This window comes from Bombus terrestris, chromosome 16 (genome assembly GCF_910591885.1).
Source record: "Bombus terrestris chromosome 16, iyBomTerr1.2, whole genome shotgun sequence".
In the NCBI taxonomy this organism is placed as follows: Eukaryota; Metazoa; Arthropoda; class Insecta; order Hymenoptera; family Apidae; genus Bombus; species Bombus terrestris.
In genome coordinates this window covers 5,073,666-5,099,807 of record NC_063284.1, presented here as the reverse complement: position 1 = coordinate 5,099,807, position 26,142 = coordinate 5,073,666, and the positions used below count along the sequence as shown (strand labels likewise).

The window sequence follows — 26,142 nt, the reverse complement described above, 5'->3', positions numbered from 1 at the left end:
GTTATTTTCATTTATCTTAATAAATAGTATTAGGAGAATTTTACAAATCTAAATTATCCTAATCCTATTCTTTTTCCGATACTACAATACTCAAATACAAATATAAAAGGCAAACTATTAATAAAAATAATTTCCATTTTTAATGCAACGAAGTCCAAGGATCCGACTTCTCCATGAAATATTCGATTGTCATTCCGACATTTATCATTTATTCAAATATTCACGTCTCATTTATATACGTATATTTGTATGGTTATTTGACTTCTGCAAATATATATTTTTAGTATATTCTGATTTTAGAAGTAATTTTAGTGAACATGCCTTCAATCTCAGATATGCAAATTAATTCTTAATATTATATCATTTGTATCAATTAGGATCATTATATTAATATTATTAATATAAAAACAAATAATATAATACAAAAACGCGATGTGCAAGAAGACCTATCCTCAACTAATAAATAACACACAGAAAAAGGAAATGTTACTACTCACGAGTATAATAAATACCCGCGGTCACTGTGCTCGCAAAAAATTCTACGTAATACAACCAATCACCCGTGCCGATTCGGACCTTTCATCCTACGACATGATTGAGTGACCGGAGGAACAAAAATACATGCGACTCACCACAGATGCGAAGAACTGTCATCGATGCTGATCGTGATAGCCCAGAAAGTCATTATCAATGACGTCATCGAACAGGAACCATCGAAACCCATGGCACAAGTTCAGGTTACAAACAATCTGTAATAAAATATTCAATATCACAATTTGTTCTTACGTTGTTTGTCGATATAAAATAAAGATAAAAATTGGTATTCTAATAATTGAAAAGTTGCACTTCATTCGATTCTAATTGAAGCAAAACGTATGCACAAATATTTAACTACATAATTGGAATATAATATTCAAAGCTTTTATACACTTAATAAGTTATTTGTACATTGCTGTATACCAATCGTGTAACAAAGATTAATATTGGTCCAATAACAAAAGAAAATAAACATGTACATATGTCTGCCTTTGTTGTAATAACTCAATTATTACCGAATCTGCATAAGAAGTCAAACAATTGATTATTAATCATCTGCAGCGCCGTTTTTGTATCGATTTGAATTATCGATTATGAATCTCCCATAGCCTTAGTGCTGTAAACCGCTAGTCTTTCGTCAGCGAATAATCTATACAAAGGTAAACTAACAATTTCAAATAAATGTACAAAAAACTAATAACTTACAATATTTGAATGAATTACAGCGAAATAAATTAATAATAGAATTCAAATTATGCTTCAGAGGCCCATAATATGAAATATCGATAACTCTAATCGTCAAAGATGTCAAAGTACAGAGAAATTTCGAAAAACTACTTGATTTTACTAAAAAAGATGATTGATAAATGAATATATAAAAACGTACTATTTAGATGATGCCGATAGAAGCGTAAAAATGATGATAAAATCGAAATGAAGATACTAATAATGGCGATGTGACGCAACGCACGCTGGCTCCACGAATTTCAATACTAATCATAAATTACCAATCGTGGAAACTTCGCAATAGCTTCCGCCAATAGGAGCGCTCGGTTTGAGTTTGCAATATTTTCTGCCAATAAGAACGGACTTCCTTTTACATGAGCGCGCGATAATTCAATTCAATCAAATGATCAAATTAATTAAATTCTTAAATAAATAACATGTTTAAGATAATGTTCATTGTCAATTGCGAATAAAATTATGCTCTTAACGGAAAATCTTCGCGTATCATACGAATACCTATCTATTATTAAATAAAATACGATATAGTAAAGTAGGTTATAGTAAAAGTAACACTACGATATATTATTTAAATATTCATACTGTTATTAATATATATATATATATATATATATATATATATATATTATTAATAAGTAATTAAAACATACAATAATTAAAACATATCAACAAATAAAAGAAAAGATGAGAAAAATTATTCTACCATGCTTTATGAATATATCTATTTAATAGAAATGTTATTATTATTAAAAATTATTAATAATTAGTAATTTAGAATAGTTGTTAAGAATTGATAGAAAAATTATAATGAAAAAAGAAATTTCTTTAATCGAAAATAGTTCTTTGTTATTGTTTACTTTGCTATTAATTGATGTATAAATTAAAAATTATACATACGTAATACTAGAGAAGAAATGAAAGTGTTTACGCCCGTAGTTCTAGTTGTTTCACAAAATATAACTACATAATTGGTATATAATATTCAAAGATGCTTAAATTCTTGGCTTTTGAAGCACCACTATGTTTCCAGAAAGCAGGAAGAAGGAAAAGGAGTGACGAACCTTTAAGGAAATATGACAGTTGATTAAATTGATGAATAGCAGACATATTTAAGAAAATATCCATTAGCAATTATGTATAAAATTATGATCTAATGGGAAATTTATCTATTATTAAATAGAATCTGGTATTAGTAAAAGTATCATTATAGTATTTCATTTGATTATTCATACTATTATTAATAAATATATTTCAATAATTCAAATATATTAACAAATAGAAAAAAGTGAAAAAGTTGTATTTTCTGTTTCATACATGTTTCTGTTAAATTTTAATTTAATCTAATCAAATAAAATTGATTGATTACATAATACATAGAAAAGGTAATTACATATGGAAGCATTCTTTTATTTTCTTATAAAATAACTATAATCGTATTTTGGAGAGTTCATATTTATCATATATTTATAATCATATTATATTCATTTATAAACATATTTTTGAGAAGGAAAGTTTTAATAATCATATATCAACAGACTGCTGGAAAAATAACATAATTAATTAAAAAATACTATTCAAAAAATCAGTTTAGAATAAAAAATTTGAAGAGGGACGATTAATTACTCAATTACTTAAAAATAAAAAATCTCTTTTCTTTTAAAATTTAGTTAATAGTCTTTAATAGAAAAAATATTGTTTATGTGTATTGCATACTATCAAAAAAGGATTAAAACCTTATTTTGAGCTAATATAAAGATAATAAGATGCCATGTCTATTCTATACCTTGTCTATGGTAGAAATCTAATTTCACAGTGATGTAACTGTGTCGATTATTATCCGTCGTGATGATCGTCATGCTTGATCTTGTAGCCTTGGCAAGATCATTGCCACCATAACGATGGCGCGAAAAGCAATCGGTGATTATGTGCGCCTCTATTGCGGAATGCTCTGCATTTAATTGTGTATAATGGCGCTCTACTTGTACGAACGTGTCACCACAGAGGGCTTGATTTGATTAATAAAATGATCGCTCAAGGATCATCTTATTAGCATAGCATACGACCTTGTATCTTTCGCCATCTTACTGGCACTTTTTATTATTGTATGTGATCTTATCGCGTTTTTCTTCGTGTTTAATTTTCGTTCCATTATACTGTTCGATTACCATGCATGAATCCTTGAAAATTTAGTTCAGTGACTCTGTCTCCACAGCCGAGTACGCGGGACTCCTTATGCAACTATAGTTTCCGTGTCCTTGCGTCAAACCAGATTTCAATTAAGAAATCGGGAATCTTTTTGTTTCGCAATCCATCCTCAGTAACATTATTGCAAAAATACTAGCAGAATAAGCAATGGAAAGTGAAGCTTTTCATAACTCTACTGTGTTTTTATAATATTCTTGTGCCTGCTGCGTCAGTTTTTTTAGAGACCTATTACCCTATTATCCTAGACCTCGATAAAGCTATAATAAATACTGTCTATTTCAACTTAGCTAATTAAAATAGTCAATTCCAACCTTTTGTACTTAGAAACATCTTGATACATACATTTTGTATGGTGTGTTAAACGACAACGAGGAAACGGATGTTGACGTCACTTTGTAGCTCTAGGAGAAGCTGGACACACGTGTGGCGTACGTCTACCGTAAATATATTCTGTTTAAGGCTGATGGCTAGATTGTCCGTAGTTGATGTCTCGAGCTCTCATATCATGTCAGTTAGCTCGAGTTACCCGCATAGTTCGCCTCGTGGAACCGTAATCAACTTCGTCTACGTCGTCTGCCGACTGATTATCAATTCAGTGCCTCTGCCTAGACATCCCCACCCTCTGTAGGTAGATGTTCGATAACCAGAAATGGCAAAAAAAGTGGATCACTGCTATGAAATACACTGGTGAATTATTCTTTGGTCTATTATTCTGATATTACTTATTATCTGTTTTCTTAGTTGACGAATCTCCAAGCTTCTCCGTGAAAACATTAATCTTCTTCCTCTGTAATCTTAAGGATCTTAAAGTCGTCTAACATTTTTGCTTTTTTTATAACATATAATAAAATAAACTCTATAAATAAGTACATAATAAAAAGAATTAAAATATCGAAAGTATTGGAAGATGAAAGTAAAGCTCATCTTCGTTAAATCATATATTTCACGTTTGCGTGAGATTTCATTACAGATTATTAAAATTAATTTGAAAGCATCAATAAAATGTTTCCAGGAAAAGAAAGACAAGATTCAGACGTACACCTGAAATCGGAAATAGATACATCAGCGCCTGCGCTCACAGCTCACCTATTTTCACTCTTTTAACCGAGAATCCGCGTTTGACAAAGATTTACCTAACGAATGCTCATACAAACACTATATCCTAAAATAATTACTGTGTTCTTGCAATATATTTGTATAAGATTAGAATGAACGTTAAAAGTAATTAATGATATTTAATTAAAATTAAATTTTCTAAATATCAAATTCAAATGTTGACCGTCATATCAAAAACTTTTTTTACATGTCCTCTCTCCTCCAACTTTTTAGATAAATAATATAATTAAATATATTGAATAATTAAATTAAGAAGGGAAGTTAAAGTATAGAGCCAAATGAGATTCCAAGTACTGTACGTGAAATTGTTAGTTATTTGTTCTTTCTTCTAGCATAGATTTTTATATTTTTCTGAGTTCAGTTTGATGAACCGTTGAATATCGCGCATTCCCATCGTTGAAGCAAACCTCTTTGCAGCTCTCTCGACCGCGGATCGAAATGGATTTAAAACAGAGACCAGGCCAATCGAGCCGCACACATTGCGCGCAAGCGCGCTTCAATAACCTACTGTCGCAAGGAGCGCGGCTTACCTGTCGTAGTCGCAAAAAAATGTTTTAGTAAGGTTGTAGCTTCGCTCGATCTTCGTTGTGAGTGATCTCTTTAAACTTTAATTCCTGAAGTAAAATGACTCAGATGTAAAAAGTGAAGATTGTTGTCACGAAATGTCATCGAAACTCATTGATCCACGCTTGACATATGATAATTCGATATTGTTATTATCATTGTAAAAACGCAAATTTGTAAATATGTATGAAAATTTGGTGATAATAATTGAAGAAGGGTAAATGTTCCGCGCAAGAGAGATATTTTCCTTGAATTATTTTCGTGATAAAGGAGCTTCTGGGAAAGGGGTCATTCATCGACTCTTTCAACTTTTTTTTTTTCATAATCGAATCGTCCAAACAATGCAGATAACAAGCCTGAAAGTATATAAAACTAAAGTGTAAAGAGATTTGCGAGAAAAAAGAGAGGCGCCTGCGCTCGATACTAACCTGCTGCGATTTAACGTGAGTACGGAGGTACTCGATATACTTTCCACATCTGCTAGGAAGTTCTTACTAAATATACAAACCTGTGAAATAGTAAAATGATATTATAATCGTAAACAAATTCAACGAGAACCGTCAATATTACATCTACATGCAGTCCGTTAACTAATCGTAAACGAGGAACGATAATTAATTTAATATAAAAGCTCAACACCTTCAACGGCGATAAATCACGAAAATAAACAAATAATTAATAGTAAAATAAAATTAGTTTAAGGATAATGTCAGAGAGTAGGCCAGCATCTGCATCCACCGAAGTATTCTGGTTGGAGCCAGTGTCGAGGAGGGACGTGAGAAATTCGCTTGACGACGTAGTTCACGGGATTCTCATCCCTTTGAGTTCTCCAAAAGCTATCAGGGTAGAATTATGCAGCAGGATCGTTGAGAAGAGAGGATGCAGCTTGGAGAAGTGTCGTTGAACCGGATTTACTCTGGTTGTTCGATTTGGTGTTACCGTCAGCTACGTCCTCGACGTCGAGGTCGTGAGATTCAGGAACGTCCTGGCTGGGTCCAGGATCGGCCGCAGGATGTTGGCGGAAATGGTCCGACTTTCGTACCAGCATCGAGCGTTCTATTGCTATGTCATTCTCAGCGTGTGGATCTTTCTCCTCGTTGCTGGTAACTGAAGAAACCTGACATGTTTATCCTCGACTTTTATTTTTTCTTCTTTCTGTTTTCAGCATATATCCTAATTGTTCCATGCATTCGATATTTATTTTTGTAAAAAGTTTCATTTTTATTTATTATTATATTTGTTTCTTTTCTTCTTTTAAGTATATAATAAATAATGCTTCTTTAAAAAGCACGTTGATATCAATGCATTATTTTATAGTAGCGTGAGCGTTCGTAAATAAACACACACAACAATGCGATTAACTAGCACATACGCGATTTCACATTATCGGCTTCGTTAGTCTATTGTGAACCGTATACGTAAAGACAGTTAAAGAACCCTTTGCCATCTGATCTCTTTCTTGTTACTTCTTTTTATAGCAAGCGGATTGAATGTCATTCTATCGTTTATATAAATGTTCATGTATATGGATTCTAAGATAATGCAATTGTTTAAAATAAAACTGTTTTGTTAAATTATATAGGTATGTACAAGTACATTGGAATAGATGAAAAGAGCTCAGTGCAAGCCAGAGTTCTAGATAATGACATCTCCATCAGGGAATTTCCCAGGAATTTGAAAACCGATATGAGAACTAAAAAGATATTTCAATTTTGTAATCCTCCAAATGATATTACAGCAGAAACAGAAGGTATAACAAACAAAATATTTTACAATTATTAAGTAATCATTAATTAATAAGCCAATGGAAGAATCATGTGGTTTTTCCATATTTAGGAAAGTTGGATGGGAATTTAACATTGGGAGGGATTTTAGTATTTGTTCGGCATGGAGACAGGGGTCCTTTGGCGCACATACGAAATATAAGCATAGTAAATTGTGGTGGAGATTTTAATTCCATACCTGAATTAGAAAGTTTATACCAGAACTATGTAAACTTCTTGCAAAATGTCTCCAGCTACTCCAGAACTGCTTGGGCACAATTCTTGGGTCCATTCCATGGTTTTCCTATGCTGCCCAGCAACTCTAAAGATTGCAGAATTGGTCAATTGACTACACTTGGCATTGGACAATTGTTAAAAACTGGGATTGTACTTAGAAATGCTTATTATCACAAATTGAATCTGGGAAATGGTTCTATATCCAGCAAAGACATTGTTGTGTATAGCACTAGGTATCGAAGAACAGTCCAAAGTGCAGTTGCTTTACTCTATGCCCTACTGGAGACAGACGGTTTCCAAAATCTAGCCAAAATCACTATGCAAGAAAGTCAAAGCTATGCTTTTTGTAACACAGACTGTGCATGTCCCGCTGCTGAAAAGTTTTTCAAACAACACCTAAAAGTAATTAAATTTTAGCTTCTATTATGAAGTTAACATTGAGTCTTCTTAACACAATGTTTCTTGTTACAGGAAATGTCTGATCACTTGAAATCTCATCCAGCAGTGGCTGAGCTTATACGACAGGCTTCCAATGCAGTCTTCGAGATCCCTGATCAAGCCCAAATGACAGATCCAAATACTTTGAAGGATGCATTGCTAACATACATCTGCCATGGTGCTTCCTTGCCCTGCATAGATTTTAACACTCAGAAGGTTTGTGTGAAGACTGAACACGTAACAGGTTTGTTCACTTATACAGAATGGGAGTCTAAACAAGTGGCAAAGAGCAGTAGCCGTAGAAAATATGGATTGCTAAGAGCTTATGGACTACTTCGAAATATCGTTTCTTACATGTTACGAATTATCTCCGAGGCCAAACCTAAAATAGTTTTATACTCTGGCCATGATAAAACACTGGAATACCTCGCAACCGCTCTTGGAATCTTTTCTGACAAGTTGACTATGCCACATTATGCTTCCCGCTTCGTAATCGAGGTCTATCGGATAAATCCGAAGAACGAAAACCACGTAGCCAGTGATTTCTACTTCCGGGTGGTGATCAATGGAAAAGATTTCACCCAAAAAATTCCATTCTGTAGAAATGCAAATTTCTATAGTGTCAGTTACATCGAGCGCAATGAAGTGGAAAAAACGCGGCGAGATTCAAAATTGTGCCCGATTGAGACGATCATCAGACAACTTCACGACGATTATTTCGGACCATTCAATGCAACTAACTTCAAGGATGCGTGTACCAATCATAAACGCGGATAATTAAAAGATCGGTTCTAAAATTTCCAGATAAAAATGTTTTATCGAGGGCTATAATTTGTTTAACACATTGATTGCCACGGTGGTCATCGATGACACACGTTTTACTAAATATTTTAGAATGCTTAAAATAATATAAATTTCATGGAAAAGATTTTCGACAACGTAAATAACTTAGATAATATTATCAGTAAAATCCGGAATTTTACACAAATTCATATTTTTAAACTCATATAAAAAAATTCATATATGATAATAATAAATACGAATATAAATATGAATATAATTACAACAATAAATAAAATACAGATTCGGTAAAAAATTGCTTTACCTCTGCATTATACTTTGGATATTTCATATATTTTTTCATATCATGTATATTCTGCGCAATTTTCCACTTTCAAATTTTCTATAGATACATACAAATCCGCACTCTAATTATCTGAATAAAGTGCACAAATACGATGTAATATTTTGTAAAAACTAATGTTATGGTGTAGTACATTTCGAATAAAATATGAAAAATTCGCGTGGCAATCAACGTGTTGACGTTCTAGCGAGAAATCAAAGAAATGAAAAACAATCAAGAACTGAAAATCGAACATTCTACAAGCTCCTTATACTTAAACCGGAAGCGAGATGTAACGCAATATATATTTGAATCTCCATACGAATAAGTCCTAACGTTTGAATATTTTATGACGAAAGTATTAAAAATTTATGAAAACGAATTGCAACGTACGCCCATCGAATTTCTTTTATCGATTAAGAAATCGATGCTTTATTACGGGAATATCAAAGTATAAAATATGAAAAAAATGATAGTAAAATTTGCACTGTTTAGATACTATGTCTTCGAACGAATAAGAAAAAGGAAGCCTTACATTCTTAGACTACGTCTTACAAAATCGATTGTAGCTTTAAATATACATATATATACATATAAAGCTAGATGATCGCCATATATTTTATCACACATCTCACTGTACATATGTAAATAACTTTTGTCAAGCAGAAATTGTGTTTAGTGTTTTCAATGTTGTTGAGGAAATTATAGAATCCTATGTAATTCATCGTCTTTGCTATTGTTAATTAGTATCATTTCCTCGTTAACGTAAAATTAGTTCTCGTTAAATTTACAATGGACCAGAATCCTCGTATAAAAACGATCATACTTAAAGTGCTGTTAAAATCGCTTATCTACTCACCAAAAAATTCCACAGGTCGAGACTAGCATCGCAAAGCTGTACAAAATATTTATCCAAAAAAGATATACGAGACAATGAAATGTAAAATGAAATTATAGATACTTTCTTTTGTTAAAATACATACTTATATCGTAAACTACTATAAACGGATAATTCATTAATCTATTCCTATCAACGAATCACGATCTGATAAAAAGGTATTCTATTTTTTATTCACAATATAAAAACGTACAGATCATCAACAAATAAATAATAGAACACTTATTACAATGTACAAGGCACAGGTTTGTATTCTTATAATAACAATACGCTTAAGAGCAATATTTCTATCAGTAACTTTGGTAAAACACAATATATAAGCACTAGTATGACGTCATCTTGTTCAATTTCTTAAAAATATTACGAATATGGATAGTATTGAAATTATAGCACGCATAATATACCATCCTCTAATAATTGGTGTGGAAATTTAACACGTGTTCGACATATCGTATTTTCTATGCTACAATTCTATATACAATTTGTAGAAAAAATACAGCTGAAAGAAGCTCAAATTTTTGCAACAACATGTTTTCCGATAAAAATGCCCAGTTTCGAACGTTTTCGATTGGCCAAACAATCGAAAACAGCAATTCCATGCGGATCACACAATAATGACCGCATTCAAAAAACAGTGACGTGATAGTTAAATCACTGTTTACGACACTTATAGAACTTAGGTACAAAACGTAATACTATTCTGGAATAATCTGAAGATTCCCAGCCTCTGCTATACCCAATCTCTGCTGAATATTCTTCAGTCGTTGGCAATACTGTTCAAACGTGTTGAAACCACCATCTCCACTAAAAATCCAATTTCAGATAGTTAAAATGTTCATTTTCTAATAATTCTTCACTTACTTTGAGGTAGTCTTATCTCGAACAGGAGGCGAATGGTTCATGGCGGCTTTTTGAATCGGTAGGAAAGACTGATCTACGTTCCATAATAGAGTTTTCACACCAATTCGTTTGCCAATATTCCATCTCACGATTAACCACTTCATTCTATGGATACTAATCAAAACAAGCGCCGCACTCCTAAATCGAACTTTTGGCGATTTCTTGTTACGGCCTACCACAGCGTAGGATCGTTGGTCTCTGGTCAATTGGGCAAGTAAACATAGAGTATTTTCTTCAGAAAATTGATAGCTACCAAATACAGTTAACAAGTATCGTTTCTGATATGTTAGAGCCTTGCGTCTGCTATCCGCTCGCAGAAATTTTCCATAAAGATGTTGCAACTGTAAAAAAAAATATTATCGTATCATTGAGCACAAAATGAATATATGGAAGAAAGATAGAAATTACCTTTTCTATTTCTGGGATTTTAGCATTTGAAACTTGAGATCCCTTGTTTCGTTTGATTTGATCTTCGAGTAATTTAATTCGTTGGTTCAATTGTTCCTTCTCTTCCCTTGATTTTATCAACTTCTCTTGAAGTACAGCCTTTTCTGTCATGTATTTTTCATTAACTTCACTGAGATCCTATAAACCATAATATCAGTTATAAGATACAACAATTCATAAGATAATTAGGAGTTTATTACTAGAAGTTAGGAAATATTAAGTTCATTACATTTATCTTTTGCATGAATTTTGTAGGCATATCCTCGTTTGTAAATCTGCTCTTCAGTTCCTTTGTGAGCTCCAATTCTCTCCTTGTACATGCTTTTACTTCTTGTTGTAACTCAGCAATCACATCCCTAGAGTTCTTCTCCTCATCTTTGACGGCCGATAACTTTTTAAGTAGATCATTTTCCCTTTCTTTAAAAGTCTCAGCTAGCTTCATCTCCCGTTCTAGAGATTCCGTTAATTCTCTCTTTGACTGTTTCATGTCAGCCTCCAAATCCATCTATTGAAAAATTAATCACGTGAAAAAAAATCACAAAAACTAGTCGTTATAAATTAATATATTCTTATACTAACTATCACATCTCTAGCATTATTGATTTCTCTCCTCAAAGCCTTGAGCTCACTATGTTCACTGATCTTTTGTTCTTGTCTCTTAGTCTCCGCATCAGACATGGTTTTAATCCTCTTCTGTAACCATTCGCCTTCTTCTTGTTTCGCTTTTAGTTCTTCTTTGGTACGCCTGAGATCAGTTTGCAAGTGATCATTAGTCCCTTTTATCAAAACCAGATTACTTGTTAAGTTCTCATTTTTCTCCACTTCCACTTCTAGTTGCTTCTCAAAATGATTCTTCTCCATCTGTAATTTCCTCAAAGTGTCTTTCAGCTCTGTGTTTTCCCTTCCTTCTTTTTCAAAGCTTTCCATTAATGACAGATATTTCTTCCTCTCAGCTTCTAAATCTGTTAATTTTGATAAGTCATTGACTTTTTGGGATTGTACATGGTCTTTCATCAAACTCAGTTGAATCTCTAAATTCTTATGCTCATCTCGTAACAAGGACAATTCATTTTTAAGCTTCACCTCATTGTCCAAAGAATTCTTCAACTTACTCTGGAGGGTCTCTATTAATTCTGAACAACCAACTTGCATTGCCCTATGCTCCTTTTCAATCTGAATCTTTAAATTTCTCATCAAATTCTTCTCTGAAGATAATTCTTCATCTAATTTCGCTACTTTCTTTGATTTCTCTGTTAAATCTGACTTTAGTTGGAAAATTCGACCTTCGTATTCTGTTATCTGGCACTTGAGCATTTCTGTTTCTATCTCCAAATCATCTTTCAGCTTTCTCAATTCTTCATTGATTTTATTAGCTTGACTCAGTTTTAATTTTAGTTCTATATATTTTGCTTCTTGGAAGTCCTGATAAGGAGTTTGTCTTTCTGTCTTTTTCTTATCCTCGTCATCGTTTTCTATGGCGCTCATAATCTTTCTATCTAAGTGTGCTGATAAATTTAGCTCTCTTTGCACCATGTCTTCGATGTCGGTATCATCTTGCAATCGTTCTGCAAATTTATAGAATAAATAATTATTGTAATAAAACTACATTTTTAATTTATATAAAGAAATACTTACGTGCAGGTAACTTTAGATCAGACAGATCTTTGTTTAGATTATCCACCATGTTCCTCAGTTCAGCATTTATCTTTCTTTCATCCTTCAACTTCTTTCTCAATTCCACAACATTTCCAGATTCCTTCATCTTATTCTGTATAGCTTCCAAAGCCTTGTGCAGACTTTTGCTATCGTCACTCATTTGTCTAATCACTTTATCTTTCTCTTTTAAGTATTCCTGCAGATGATGGATTTCTTGATCCTTTTCGTTAGAAGGTGAAGATGTTCCTGAGAAGCTGGTGCGTCTGGCCATTTCTTCCAATCTTCTAATGACCTGATCCCTGTTGTTTAGACCTTCTGTCAACCTTTGAATTTCATTCTGACATTCTAATAATTCTTGTTTGGTAGACTGGTACTTTGTTTTGAATTCGTACAACTGTTTATTTTCATTTTCGATCTCAATATTGCGGGTTTGGATAGTTTCGATAGTGATATCTTTTTCGAGAATTGCATCTCTGAATTTCTGTAACTCTTTTGTCTGTTCCTGGAGGAGAATAGTATATTCCCGTGTCTGTCCTAATTCTTGTTCCTTCTCTTCAATATCCTTTTTTAACTTATTATTCTCTAAATTCAATTCTATTATAATTTTTTCGTTCATTTGTATCTTATTTTTGTGGTCCTGCATTTCTTCATTACTCAATTTTAAAATATTTTCTATTTCCTGAAGATCTTTTTTTATTTTATTCTCTGATACTCGTGACAATTCATATTGATTCTGATAGAAACACTTATCTCTGGATAGTGTCTCCACAACATTTTTAAATTCCACTTGCAACTCGTCGTAAAGTTTCTGCAGAGCTATTAAATCATCTTCTCTTTTAGCCAAAATTGCTGATTTCATATCTAATTCCTCTCTCACTGCCTGTAATTGAATTTCCAAGTTCTCCACTTCTTTCAATGTCTCATTGATGGACGTCTGAGTGTATTTCATTGAAGGAACATAAGATCTATTACTACTACTGTTGTCACTTCTCTCATCAGCACGTTCTCTTTGTGGTAATTCTTGCGTTTGAATACACTGTTTTATTGACTGGGTAGCATGGTCAGTTCTGTCGTTAGAATTATTGTTTTCCGACGTGGAAGATTTCGACTCCAGGCCACTGTGCAACAAGTCTAAGATTCTAGACTGTTGACTGGAATTTGCTGATAGACTTTGAGAACCAAGGTCTAGAAGAGGAACTTGAATTATCTTAGTGCTGTCCATTAAAGGTACAGTTGAATTATCTATACTTTTTAGAACAGGTGAAGTAGGAACTTTGAAAGCAGATACGTTAGGTAAGTTTTGTGTCGTATTGGCTCCTCTAATGGCTTCCGTAGTCTCTTCGCATTCCGAGTGAATTGATAGAATATCGCTCAATGTACGTGCACTATTCTTTGCCTCTGTCTGTCGTACCAACTCTCTTAATTGTGTTTCGTCCAGATTCAATGAAGAATATATCTCAAGCTGCTTTTCTTTTTTGGATAATTGTTCCTTCAGGTGATCTATCTCTTCATTCTTGTCTGCTAACATACTGTCTATTAGTCTCGGTAATTCTAGCTGTGCATGCTCTTGAACACCAACTTTCGCCTGGAGAATCTTTTTCTCTTCTTCAATAATTTCTACGTGCTCTTTCAACTTCTGAATAGTAGCACTTTCTACTTGCACCACATTTGTAATCTCTGCTTCCTTCTCTTGTAATAATTGATTAATTCTATCCAATTGATTCTTCATGTCCTTTAATTCTAAATCTTTGTCAGCAATGGTTCGTTCTAAAGATTGAAACTTGGCATTAGCTTCATGAAGTTGTAGTTCTAAACGTGACGTAGCCTGTCTCTGAGCAAATGGAGCGCTTTGCTTGTGTTGCTCCAGTCTACCACGCATTGCTTCTATTTGAAACAACTGCTCAGAAGTGGTTTGCTGAAGAATTTCCTGTTCCGCTTGTAATTCCTCGTTCTGATTTTTGAAAGCAGTAACTTGTAATTCTAAATCTTTGATTCTTTTTAGTGCTACTTCCTCAGCTCTGGCATGTTTCAACATTTTCTCCTTAAGTTTAAGTAACTGGTCGAGAGGTAACATTGGAGGTGCAGTAGGATCATCGGGAGTAGGGCACCGCGAGGCATCTAATTGCTCTCTGATAGAGACATCTTCGCTTGGTTGACTCAAACTCAAATTGGAACTGCACATGTGCGCAGATTCCAGTTCTCTAATTCTTTTAGTTAACTGATTCTGCATATCACGAAGTTCTGTTTTCATTTGCTTCAATGCCGCAGAATTCACATTGAATTGTTCAGAACTTAACTTGTGTTTTCTTAATTCCTCCTACAAAATCGTATTTTTAAAAATGTATGTTCTAACAAAGTTAACTATTTCACTAAAATTTACCTGTAAGTGAATAATATGTTCATTTAGTTGCTTGCTTTCACTACCCATCTTAACAGCATCCAGTTCTTGGACCAACTCATGCTGGTTCTTAGTCTGCGCAGCAATCACAGTTTCTAATTGATTGATTTGTAATTGAAGAGATTCTTCCTTCTCGGTTTTGATCTGTAGTTGTTGTTCCAAGTCTGTGATGATTTCTCTAAGTACCCAAATCTTGTCGATAGCTGCTTTCAGTTCACTCTCGGTTTCAGATTTTCTGGCCTCTGTGTCAGACATAAGAGAGGACATCTCTCTCATCTGAGACTCTAGAACCTCCACCTACATTGTATTCGACCTTTTAATGAAACTTCGTAATTGCTAAGTTTATTCCATTACCACAACCATAAACTAACTGCTGGAATGCATCACCAATATGTAAAGCACACAAAAAATATTTGTCAAAGTGACAAAATAAAAGTTACATGCATAACATCTTAAATTTTATTAAAATGAAATGTATACTTTGTACTTAGTAGAGCCTGGATCTGAAATATTATTAAATGTATTAATTCTTATAAGTAAATGACCACTCACAACTGCACCGATGTCAGATGCTTGAAGCACAGGGACGTCTGACGTTGCTTCGGGTGATAGTGTAGACTGCTTTGTGCGACAAACAGAAACCAAAACCAGAGTGCAGGAAAACTCGTGTTAATAGGTTAGTGATAATGCGTGTTATAAGCTGCCTAATTACTTCATAATATAGCTGACAATATAGCTGACCATAAAAATGAACTCAATTATGATATCCCAAAAGTTATCTATTAGTTTGATCAATTTATATGAGATCAGTAAAGATCATTAAAAAATCCCAATCCAAGACAAATAGAAATAATCATTTTAAGAAATTTCTGAACTTGATTAAAATGTATTATTTAGTCCGCACCATGTAAAGTATCAAAAAAAGCAGATGTTTTGGGTGCGAATGAATATTTCAATTAGAATTGTAAATTGTTTATATCAAATTATTGAATTGTTAAATAGTATCAATATAATGCCTAAGGACTTACTTCAGATGTTATGCGTTGATCTCGCTCCTTTTCTCGTTCACGTTCTTTAAGCTGTTCCTGCAGAACATATACTTGTTTCGCTGCTTCATCTCTCTCAGCTTCCCTTTCGCTTGCTTGCTCATCCAGAAATCTGCGAGTTGCTTTTAATTGCTTATCTGCTGCCTCAATCTACACATATTTTCTTTCAATTAATATCAATAAAATTGAACACTTAAAAAGCAGAAAGTAAAAAACTTGAATAAAAATAATCAATAAAATGTACACTTCAACAGCTATGTGAGTTATAAACTTTAATATTATTTATATCAACACACATTTAATCAATCGCAATCAAAAATAAAACTAGAAACAAATGCCTTTATGCAAAATAAATAGCAACAAAAATAAAGTGTTCTGAAATACTCATAAAAAATGCTCATCAACTTTCTTCAAACGTATTCTTTGTTATTAAATTAATAACGCAACCAGGGAGGATAAGGAAGAGTTAATTCACAATATTAATAGCATACATACAAGAGATTAATAGCAATAAACATACTTATAATGTAACACATGCCTTGATTAATCATTAGGAAATTATTATTTTTAATGATGGCATGAAATTTAGTAGATTCTTGTGATAAACCATTTCATCAGAATTGAGAGAGTCCATAGCGTTCTTGTCAATTTATTGTTAAATATTGCTCGGTTTGCGGTTAAAGTTAACTTACGGAACAGCTTTTTATAATAGTATTAGTAATTCTATAATTTACCTTTCGGCGGCAAACCCTGTGAATGTATGGGGTAGGAGTAGGTTCTAAAGGCACCTGCTGGCAAGATAACAGAACGCCAATCAATCTTTCTAAAAAGCTGCATCACGGAGCTATACATTTTTACCGGTCGTTTATCTTTTTTCTTTCTTTTCTTTCTCTTTTATTTCATACGTTTTTATCGTAAATTTTTTTCTGTCGATTTCTGAACACGAGATCGTCTATCGATTCAAATACTTGTCAAATGATAATCGAATCTATTAAAAGTTAAATATTGATGCATGGATAATGAGACTGTTCATTATGAGTTCAAAAACAAAAAAAGAATGTCTTGTGCAATGTATGAACAACTAAGCTCGTAGATACAGATAAAATAATGGACTACCAAATACAAAACTCGTCTTCAATATGCAATACACCACAACTGTTTTGTATGTAGCATACCAACTCTATATAATGAAAATGCATGCAATCGGTGCATCCTTCATAAGAAGAAGTTGCAGTTTACCTGTTGCTGCAAATCTTCCTTTTCCCTTTTTGCCTCTTCCATCAATTTTTCAGTCAGTCTAGATTGTTCATCTATTAGTTGTAATAATTCTGTGCAATCTCCTCCTCCATTTGATAATACATGTCTCACTGAAAAATAAAACATAATTTCAAAAGATATCCACCTGAAAAGTTCAATGTTCATACCTAAAAAGAATTTATACCTTTTTCTTGCAATTGTGAGAAATCTTGCAAAGTAATATCAGTACCTAAGTCATAATTTTCCCCATAACCTTCTGTGATTGTTTCTTTTTTATTCTCTGCATTAATTAGCTTCCTTTGAAGATCTAAAATGGTCATTTTCAGATGACCGATCTCTTCTTGATAGCCGATGACTAGAGCTTCAGTATGATGAAGTTTCGAATTCAGTTCTTCATTCATTTTATTTAACCAAAGAGTATCTTTCAAAGGCGAGCTATGTCTCCGTTCTCTTGTGGATAAAGAAGTGCTAAGAATTTCAGCGCTTTCAGATTTCAAGCGACGTATGCAGTTGTTCAATTCTTGCTTTAATTTTTCTGTTATGCACTCATCTTCTTCTAGAATAGTTGGTAAAGTTTCGGCATTGCTATTTATTATAGAAACTATCTCGGTAGTTTTTGGAGCAAAGTGGATCCTTTGTATCTTCATTTTGGAAGAGTTCAATAAGCTAGTCTCCTGGTTCTCTCTTGATTCGTTGAATTTCAATCCATCAGTTTTATCAATTTGCATGGTTTTTTCATTAGTGACGCTATCGGATAATTGACTCTTAACAACTTTGGTAATAAAAGTATTATTAACTTCTTCTTCACAAATACTAAAATACTTTATCAGTTCTTCAATCAACGTTTTAAGTGTTACACACGTTTTACTTAAGGTATTCCTGTTTAACACAAAATTTTTATAAATAAAAAATAATGACGATTTTTAATTCTCTCGAATTGTAAATACCTTTCTTCAAGAATTTGATTATCTGTTACTACGCCTTTATCAAGATCTCCTTTTTCACCATAATTCTGAACACATTCTGACTTAATTTTATTAAGTTCTTCCTGATGACGATCGATCATTCTAGCTACAGTTCGAGAATGCTCTTCTTTTAAACGTTGCATTTCCTCAGTATGGGTTTCTTTAAGTAGTTGCATCTCCTTCTTTGCATTACCAGTCAGTTTGTCTCGTAATTCCAACAATTCTGCTGGCCAATTGTCTTCTACATCCGACTCGACCGTCAAAAGTGCCTATTGATTAAATTACAATGATATGAAAGTGATAAATTGAAAGTGAATATATCAATAGGAAACTAAATTTGTTTTGGATATGTTCGAATCAATTTTTTGCAGGATATTAGCGTATAAATTGGTGTGGCTAAATCTAAAGCTACCTGAATTTGTTCTTGGAGCGCATTGACAATATCCAACTTAGCTAGTGCGATCTGTTCTTCCAATTGATGGTTGTAGGCCGCTCGTAGTTGCGTTAATTCACCGTTTTCCAACGCACCCGCATCCCATTCTGTTTGACAATGCTGCATGCATACATATGTGGTCACACAATAGCATGTTAGTTACGAGAGAAACAATACATCATAATTGTACTCAGTTCGAGCTAACGACTTTGCTTTACAATTTATAATCTGTGACCTTTATTAATTGGAAACTATTCTAAAAATGCTTTCAGAACTAAACAATGGTTTTTTGACAAGAACAAAATTATTAGAAAAATACAGGCTTCATTTAAATAAATTAAAGAATCATGCGTTTCGTCGAAAATAAATAGAATTATAGAAAAGAATAACATAAAAAACATATTATTGAAAGATTAAAGTAAAACATACCAAATTTAAAAAGTGCAATCTAATGTACATAGCAAAGTGAATGAAAGAAATCAATTTTTATTAGCATGTAACATATATTCTTGAAGAAGAAGAAGAAGAAGCGATTATATTGCACAAAAAGATATTCAACATTTAACACAAAAAGTAAGATAAACGAAATGCATTAAATACACAAATAAGTTATCAAGTTATCTTACCTGATTCGCCATATTTTTCAATAACTCGCATCTTTCTTTGTCTTTATTATTGTATAGTTGTCTTTCATACATATTTTTCTGTTCTTCTAAAGATTTCTCACATTGCAATTTCGCTTCCTGCAACTCTATTATTTTGTTTTGCAATTCTTGTTGCAAAGTTTTGATATTTATTTCATACTCTAGTTCAGACTTATAACTATTAAAATTTTGGCTGGTATGCTTAGATTGCTCATCCTTTATTGGAGAACCAAGTCTTGAACTATGCTCAGAGATATTCGAAACGTTCAAACAATCGCCAGCACCTCCGAAATATAAGCCTTCAGTTATGTCAGCAATTTCACTATCATTGTCTGACATCTTTTTTGACTGCTGACTAAATATTTCCTCAGAATATTGTTTTTCCATCAGCAAACATTTTTGTTCAAAATACGTACGCAGTTCTTCCATTTCCTTTGCGTGTCGCATTTCCAGTTCAGTTTTGAGATCGTTTAACTCTGTTGTGCCTTCTTTTGTGCTCAACATTAATGATTGTATTTTTCTAATTTCGGATGTAGTTTCAGTTTTTATAGCGTTTATCTGCTCGTCATGAACATGAATCAGTGCTTCAATTTCTTTACGTAAAGTCTCCTTCTCTAATGTTAATTGATTTACAGAATCTTGTAGTGAATGCATATTCTCTAATTTCTTCTTCAAAATTTTATTTTCTTCATTCTTATGTTCCTTTTCTATAGTAAGATTTTCTGAAAGATTAATGTAATGATCCATTTTGTTTTTTATTTCTTCATAGTCTGCCTGTTGACTCATTAAACGTTCTACTTCTTTCAGCAACCGTTTATTTTCTCCCAGTACAAGCATTAATTTTTCTTGTAGCGATGCTGTTCTGTTACTACTATTAGGATCTTCGGTTTTTTCATCAAGAGTTCTATTTATATCTATGCTTTTATCGTGTGTTGTATCTACAGAATTATTAACAATCGTATCCAGCTTAAATTGTTTCATTAAGGCACTGTTATAACTGGATGATGACAATGAAACATCAAGTTTATTATCACTTAAAGCTAACGTTTGATTCAATTTTTCCTCTACCTCTGCACATTGTGCCCATGCTGTGGCTAGTCCAGTCTTCAACTGTTCACGCTCTTCCTCAGATTTCTTCAACGTGTCTGCTAGATCATATATTTTTTTTATGGATTCTGCAAGTTCTGTTTCTTTCAGCTCAAGGGTCATCTTAAGCTTCTTGATTTCCTGTTGATCCTCTTCAGTTTTATGCAACAAATCACTGATGGTATCTTTCATACTCTGACTAGATGATTTGCTTTCTTCTGCTAATGGCAGGGTACTCTGGCTATCCAAACTGTTCTTTTTCAAGGAACTCAGCTCAGATTTGTATTTGTCGCACACATTCTTCATATCCTTAAGCTGTTTCTCATATGATTTCTTGGTAAGATTTGCTTGTTCCAACTCTTCTTTTGACTTACGAACATTCTCTTCAAGACCCTCAATCTTACAAATTAAAAGTTTCTCGAATTCTGCTTTTTCCTCAAGTTTTTGTTTTGTCAACTGATATTGAATCGCCACTTCATCAAAAGTCTGATACGTAGTTTCATTCAACTCGCTTAGAGTACTCACGTTTATACCACTAAGTCTGGACAATGATTTCTCTAAATCATAGATTTTGTTGCTTAAAGTTCTTTCATGAGATTGACTATTTTCTATCAACGACTGCGCTGTCGAGTATCTCGACGACAGGTCATCGAGCTGAAATTTTAGACTTTCGTTCTCTTCTTTCAACACAGCAGCATTTGTTAAGGCTTGTTCCAAGGAACGTTCAATGCTTTCCTTCGATTCCAGTACCGCAGTCGCTGCTATGTACTTCGAAGTGACTTCCTCCAACTGAAGTTTATGCAACTTAATCTGTTCATGTAGCATCTCTTTTTCCTTTTGATGATCTAGATTTTGAATGCGTGTAACTTTTTCTGCCTGCACTCTAAACTCATTAAACTTTGATTTATGTTCGTTCAATTCAGCTTGAGCAGTTTGCTGGGATTCAGAACGATTCATTATTTCGAGTTTCAGAGTTTCCACAGTTTTCTTATAGTGAGCCAACTGCGTTTGAAATATGGAGAGTTCTTTGGCATGTCGAGTCTCCAGATCTGGCAGTTCCTTGTTCAAGCGATCAGCCATAGTCTTATTTTCTTCTTTCAATTGCTTTAGATGTTCTTCATATTCTTTTTGAATATTCACTACCTCTTTCTCATACTTTGCAGCTTGCTCTTTTAATTCCTGTTGATGACGTGCAGTATTTATATTCATCTCAGTTGTAAATTTTTTTAATATATGTTGCATATCTTGTTTTATCTTATCTACACGCACTTCATACTGTTTCTGTTGCTCTAAAGTCTCGGCAATGTTTAAATTTTTGTCAGCAGCATTTAGACGAATTTGTTCATTCAAATTATTAATTTGCAACTTATAATCGTTAATCTCAGCTGTTCGAGTTTCTTTCTCCATTTCCAGTGTCTGTACATATTCTTGATTTTGGGTCACCTGGCTATTTAATTTTTGTATTATTGACCTTTGATCGCTTACAGTCTTTTCTAAAGTATCAATCTAGAAACCATCAATTTTCTAATAAAAAATCTCTTTATTTTGTGGTCATAAAAAATATAATTTTCTTACCTTTTCTTCCAAGCACTTATTTTTATCACTATCTTTACAAGGTATCTCCATAGCATTTATGGAGTTTAATTGACTAGCAAGATTATCTCTTACAGACAGAGCATGCTGCAGAGACCACATTAGATCTTCTATTAGGTTATCTCTTTGATTCACTGCTTTTTCAAACTCTTGTAGCTATTTGATTGAAAATAACATATGACTATCTATATATACTATGTCAACAAAAAAAAAAGATTTTACATACTTTTGTATGATACAAAGACATGACATCTCTGGTGTGTATACTACTACTCTGGCTTTGAGAAGAGTTTGGAGATGAGGTCTCTGCTCTCAAATGATCAATTTCTGCATTTAAAGCTTCGACTATGGCTTCTTTCCCTTGTAACAACTCTTCCAATTGAACCACCCTTCCTGCAAGACCTTCTAAATCCCCATCTGCTTCTCCTTCGCTCATACTGACACTGCTTTGTGTTACATCTTTTGAAGAAACTCCTTCATGTGGCTATAATCAATGGAATTAGTGCTTTGATGTTCACAAACAACAAAATAGATTTAAATCCCTATTCTTACATCAGATTTTCTATGTTCCATAGATTTGTCATTACGGAAAGATTCCTCATCGGATATTTCATCCATTTGACTATGCTCGAACCTTGAGCTCTAGTAATTCTTTCTACCTTATATCTCTCCAGCTGAAACCACAATTGTATATTATATAAAAATTTAAATTTCCATATAATTTTTCAACTTTAGCTTTTTAGATGTCTTATTTATGTTCCATGTTTACTATATTAAACAAATCTCAAAATATCAAATAATATACTATGATCTTTTGTGCCCTACATCAATATGAACTTTATGGTGTTCAAAATCCATATTATATCGGATTACATTCCTCCACCATATTTAGCTGAATTATAATAGCTACAAAAAGCATTTCTACACCTCTAAAAGTATTTATTTTTGCATTTACATATTAATTAGATTCAGGTATATTAAATTTTGTATCATTTAATAGTATATTTACGTCTACCAAAATTTGATACTATCGGAATAAAATGTAAAATATGATAAAAAAATATTTTATTGAAAAATAAGGGTATGTTCAAATACTTTTTGTAGACACTACATTGAGTTGTCGGTTGAAATTTACTTTGAGAAACCAAAAATTATTGACTTTTTTTATATATTCTGATAATATTCGATAAATAGAATCCAAAAATATAAGTTTTAAGCTTAAAAATCAATTGGTTCAAAAGTTATACGTATATAAAACCAAGAATTTTTAGCGTATTTTACACGTTAATTTGACGCCATATTAGCTTGTATCCATTCGTCCAATGTGTGAAGTCACTGGCTGTAAACAGATACACGTGGGTGGCGGGATAAGTCAAATGTTTTTATCTGCAAGCGTTTTGCACATGTTTGATTTTTCGCGCTAACACGATTCAAGACTTACAGATAACAATTTTCCCAACGCGTTCGAAGTGTTCGCTTGTGTTTTTTTTCCACGGTTACGTCTTTTTTCGTTTTATTTTCTTTTTACCGCTTTCTTCTTTTTTTAGTTCCTTTTTGTTTTATTTTCTTTTATTTTTCTCTTTCTTTTTAAATGTTTTGCTAGTTTTGTTGTATTATTATATTATAAGTACTTGCATAACAAGCTGAAAAGCCATACGGTTTTAATGGATGGTTCATCTCTTGGTAGTCAATGTTCATTAGAATTCATGATCATATCAGATTCATATAAAAACTTTTAGGCGCCAGCTTCTACTTATTAAATATTAATCTATAGAATCTTCGCGACAACAATCAGTCGCATACAAATACCTAATTATATAACAATTATACAATATTATATTAATTATATAATATATAACTACACAAAAACATAAAATATATAAATATATAAAATACAGTTCAAAAAACAGTTAATAACATAACAATAGTTAACAAATAGTTAGGTATTGCAGATGAATCATTAATAAAACTTTTGATTTATTAAAAGTAGAATTAATTAGAATATGATGTAATAGATTGAATACATCTTGGCCATCATAAAACAATATTATTTTTGTAAAATATTAGCCATTTCATATGCAACTGCCCAATGTCTTACTTGATTTCTTTCTCTCCCAGTAGTTGATCTTTCCCACAAATTATCAATTATAAATGTGTTAATGTAGTTTGTAAGAATTCCATGGACAGCTCTGTAATATATATAATTATGTATTTATTAGATTTTATTAATGTCTGTTGATTTATAATTCAAAATTTTATGACTAATAATAGTAACTTTTATCATAATGTAAAAAGAAATTAAAAAATATATATTCTAATTAATAAAGAAACCTTTCTTATAAATTTATTGCATATAAATATTGATCTGTTTTATATAGATAACAATTAACTTAATAATTTCAATCATTCCAACACATTCAGAATTATTAATCTATAAATATGAAAATCTAATTTTGTTTTTAATATTTATAAAAAAATTAGCATAAATTAGGAAAAAATAATTCTACAAAATATTTGATTAATGAATGGGTTGATGAACCATATCTTTATTAAATTAACAAGTAATTTATTACGTTTAGTATCTGTAACAAATTAATATAAATTGTGAAAAAGTAAGTCTGAAGTCTGTTCTTTAATTTACAAATAATTTTAGATATATTTGTAAAAACTTTAATATATATCTATCTCAAATTACTATTGTGATTTTCTAAATAGTTTTTTCATCAATGTTATGAAGAAATATTGAGTGAATTATCGTATATCTTATTTTTTCAATCTACTGAATTTGTTGAACAAAATGTTCATCCTGAATGTTCAATGTAAACATTGCTGATCCATGAGCATTTGAATATCTTTTGTAATGTTTTTTTAGTTAACGTTAGTTGGCTTTGAACCAAGTATACTATAACTACAGTACTTGTTGAATTCTTTTCCTAATTTTAAACGTTTTAGTTTACAAATTGACAGAATTTTGAAGAAGTATTTGAAAATATCTATATACATATTTCTCCATTAATAGAAGACTTTATGTGTTTTGTAAATAGAATATTTCAAATCTTAAATTCATGTATACTCATTATGTATTCAAAAATATATAGAATAAAATAGATAAAATAAAATTACTTTTATAATATGCAATGCTATTCGTCCTTATTTGTTGAAACAGCAGAACCAGTCCATGATGGCTTTAATTACCTGAGAAATACATATTTTTATCAACATACTTATAATATATGTACATATATTCATGAATATAATTGATTATAATAACATTGTTCATTATCCATCATTAAGAGTACAGCTATGTAAATGAGAAGTACAAAGTTTATAATATCAAATTGTTACTTTTCATTTAATTTTATTTTTGTTCATTTCGTTAAACTGTACACAATCAATGAATTAATCTATAAATTACATATAAATAAATTAATAATTCCCTTTACATCTATACTCTTCAAATACATAGAGAAAATTATGAAATATATACTATATCATATAATATGTATATGGAGGAACATTATTGGAGTATATCAAACTTTTTAAATTAAAATGAAAAGTAAATTAAACTATAATAATATATTACCAGTAAGTTTTAATAATGATACGTATCGTGCAACGAGCAACGACTCAACCACGGTCAACCGTTACATTTCCAGTGCGCATCTCAGTGCGCAGGATTATTTCGCGCGCAAGAAGAACCAATAGTAAATTAGTTTGGTTCTAAAAATCATTTTGGCTTATTTTCACTTGAATTTTTGAAGCAAAAAGAATTATAGTCATAGAATAAACAAAAAGTGTTTAGCTTTTTAGAATAATACATAAGTTATAATATATATGTTTTGAATTTATTTAATTAGACACATGTAGATATTGCCAACTTAAGAAATTGTAAAGATACTATTTATTAATGGCAACTAAGTGATTGCGGATTTTATCAATAGGTGGTCTTAGCACATTCTTTTGTTTTGTCAACGTGTTCAATGCACCTAACCTATATTGTTTTCTTATTCTTTGGACTTCCACCTTTAATTTAATAAAAAAAATTGTATCAATTAGTTCAGTTTCGTTTTTATCCCAATTTAAAAATGGAAG

General features: G+C 32.0%; 2 protein-coding genes across 14 annotated transcripts; one reads left to right on the top strand and one right to left on the bottom strand.

The window, feature by feature from the left end:
* Window positions 1–4,033: 4,033 nt before the first annotated feature.
* LOC100647242 (2-phosphoxylose phosphatase 1) lies at window positions 4,034–9,732 on the top strand. The gene is made up of 5 exons (XM_003401862.4): window positions 4,034–4,173; window positions 4,499–6,269; window positions 6,749–6,916; window positions 7,003–7,568; window positions 7,638–9,732. The coding sequence occupies exons 2-5, from the start codon at window positions 6,179–6,181 to the stop codon at window positions 8,379–8,381; spliced, it is 1,569 nt and encodes a 522-aa protein (XP_003401910.1). The 5' UTR covers window positions 4,034–4,173; window positions 4,499–6,178; the 3' UTR covers window positions 8,382–9,732.
* A 44-nt stretch (window positions 9,733–9,776) lies between these two features.
* LOC100647123 (A-kinase anchor protein 9) lies at window positions 9,777–25,768 on the bottom strand. 13 transcript variants are annotated; one of them, XM_012317632.3, is made up of 21 exons: window positions 25,634–25,768; window positions 25,174–25,245; window positions 24,149–24,239; window positions 22,603–22,724; window positions 22,277–22,534; window positions 22,033–22,206; window positions 19,354–21,963; window positions 18,707–18,847; window positions 18,277–18,563; window positions 17,514–18,208; window positions 17,312–17,439; window positions 16,807–16,863; window positions 16,055–16,222; window positions 15,579–15,647; window positions 15,009–15,323; window positions 12,608–14,945; window positions 11,552–12,537; window positions 11,202–11,477; window positions 10,934–11,110; window positions 10,487–10,866; window positions 9,777–10,429 (listed from the first exon to the last, which is right to left on the bottom strand). In XM_012317632.3, the coding sequence occupies exons 4-21, from the start codon at window positions 22,666–22,668 to the stop codon at window positions 10,321–10,323; spliced, it is 9,234 nt and encodes a 3,077-aa protein (XP_012173022.2). In that variant the 5' UTR covers window positions 22,669–22,724; window positions 24,149–24,239; window positions 25,174–25,245; window positions 25,634–25,768; the 3' UTR covers window positions 9,777–10,320. The 13 variants fall into 13 exon arrangements, with proteins under 13 accessions (XP_012173022.2, XP_020723023.2, XP_012173026.2 ...); XM_020867364.2 differs by having other exon boundaries at window positions 15,579–15,644; XM_012317636.3 differs by having other exon boundaries at window positions 16,807–16,860.
* Between the last annotated feature and the right edge of the window lie 374 nt (window positions 25,769–26,142).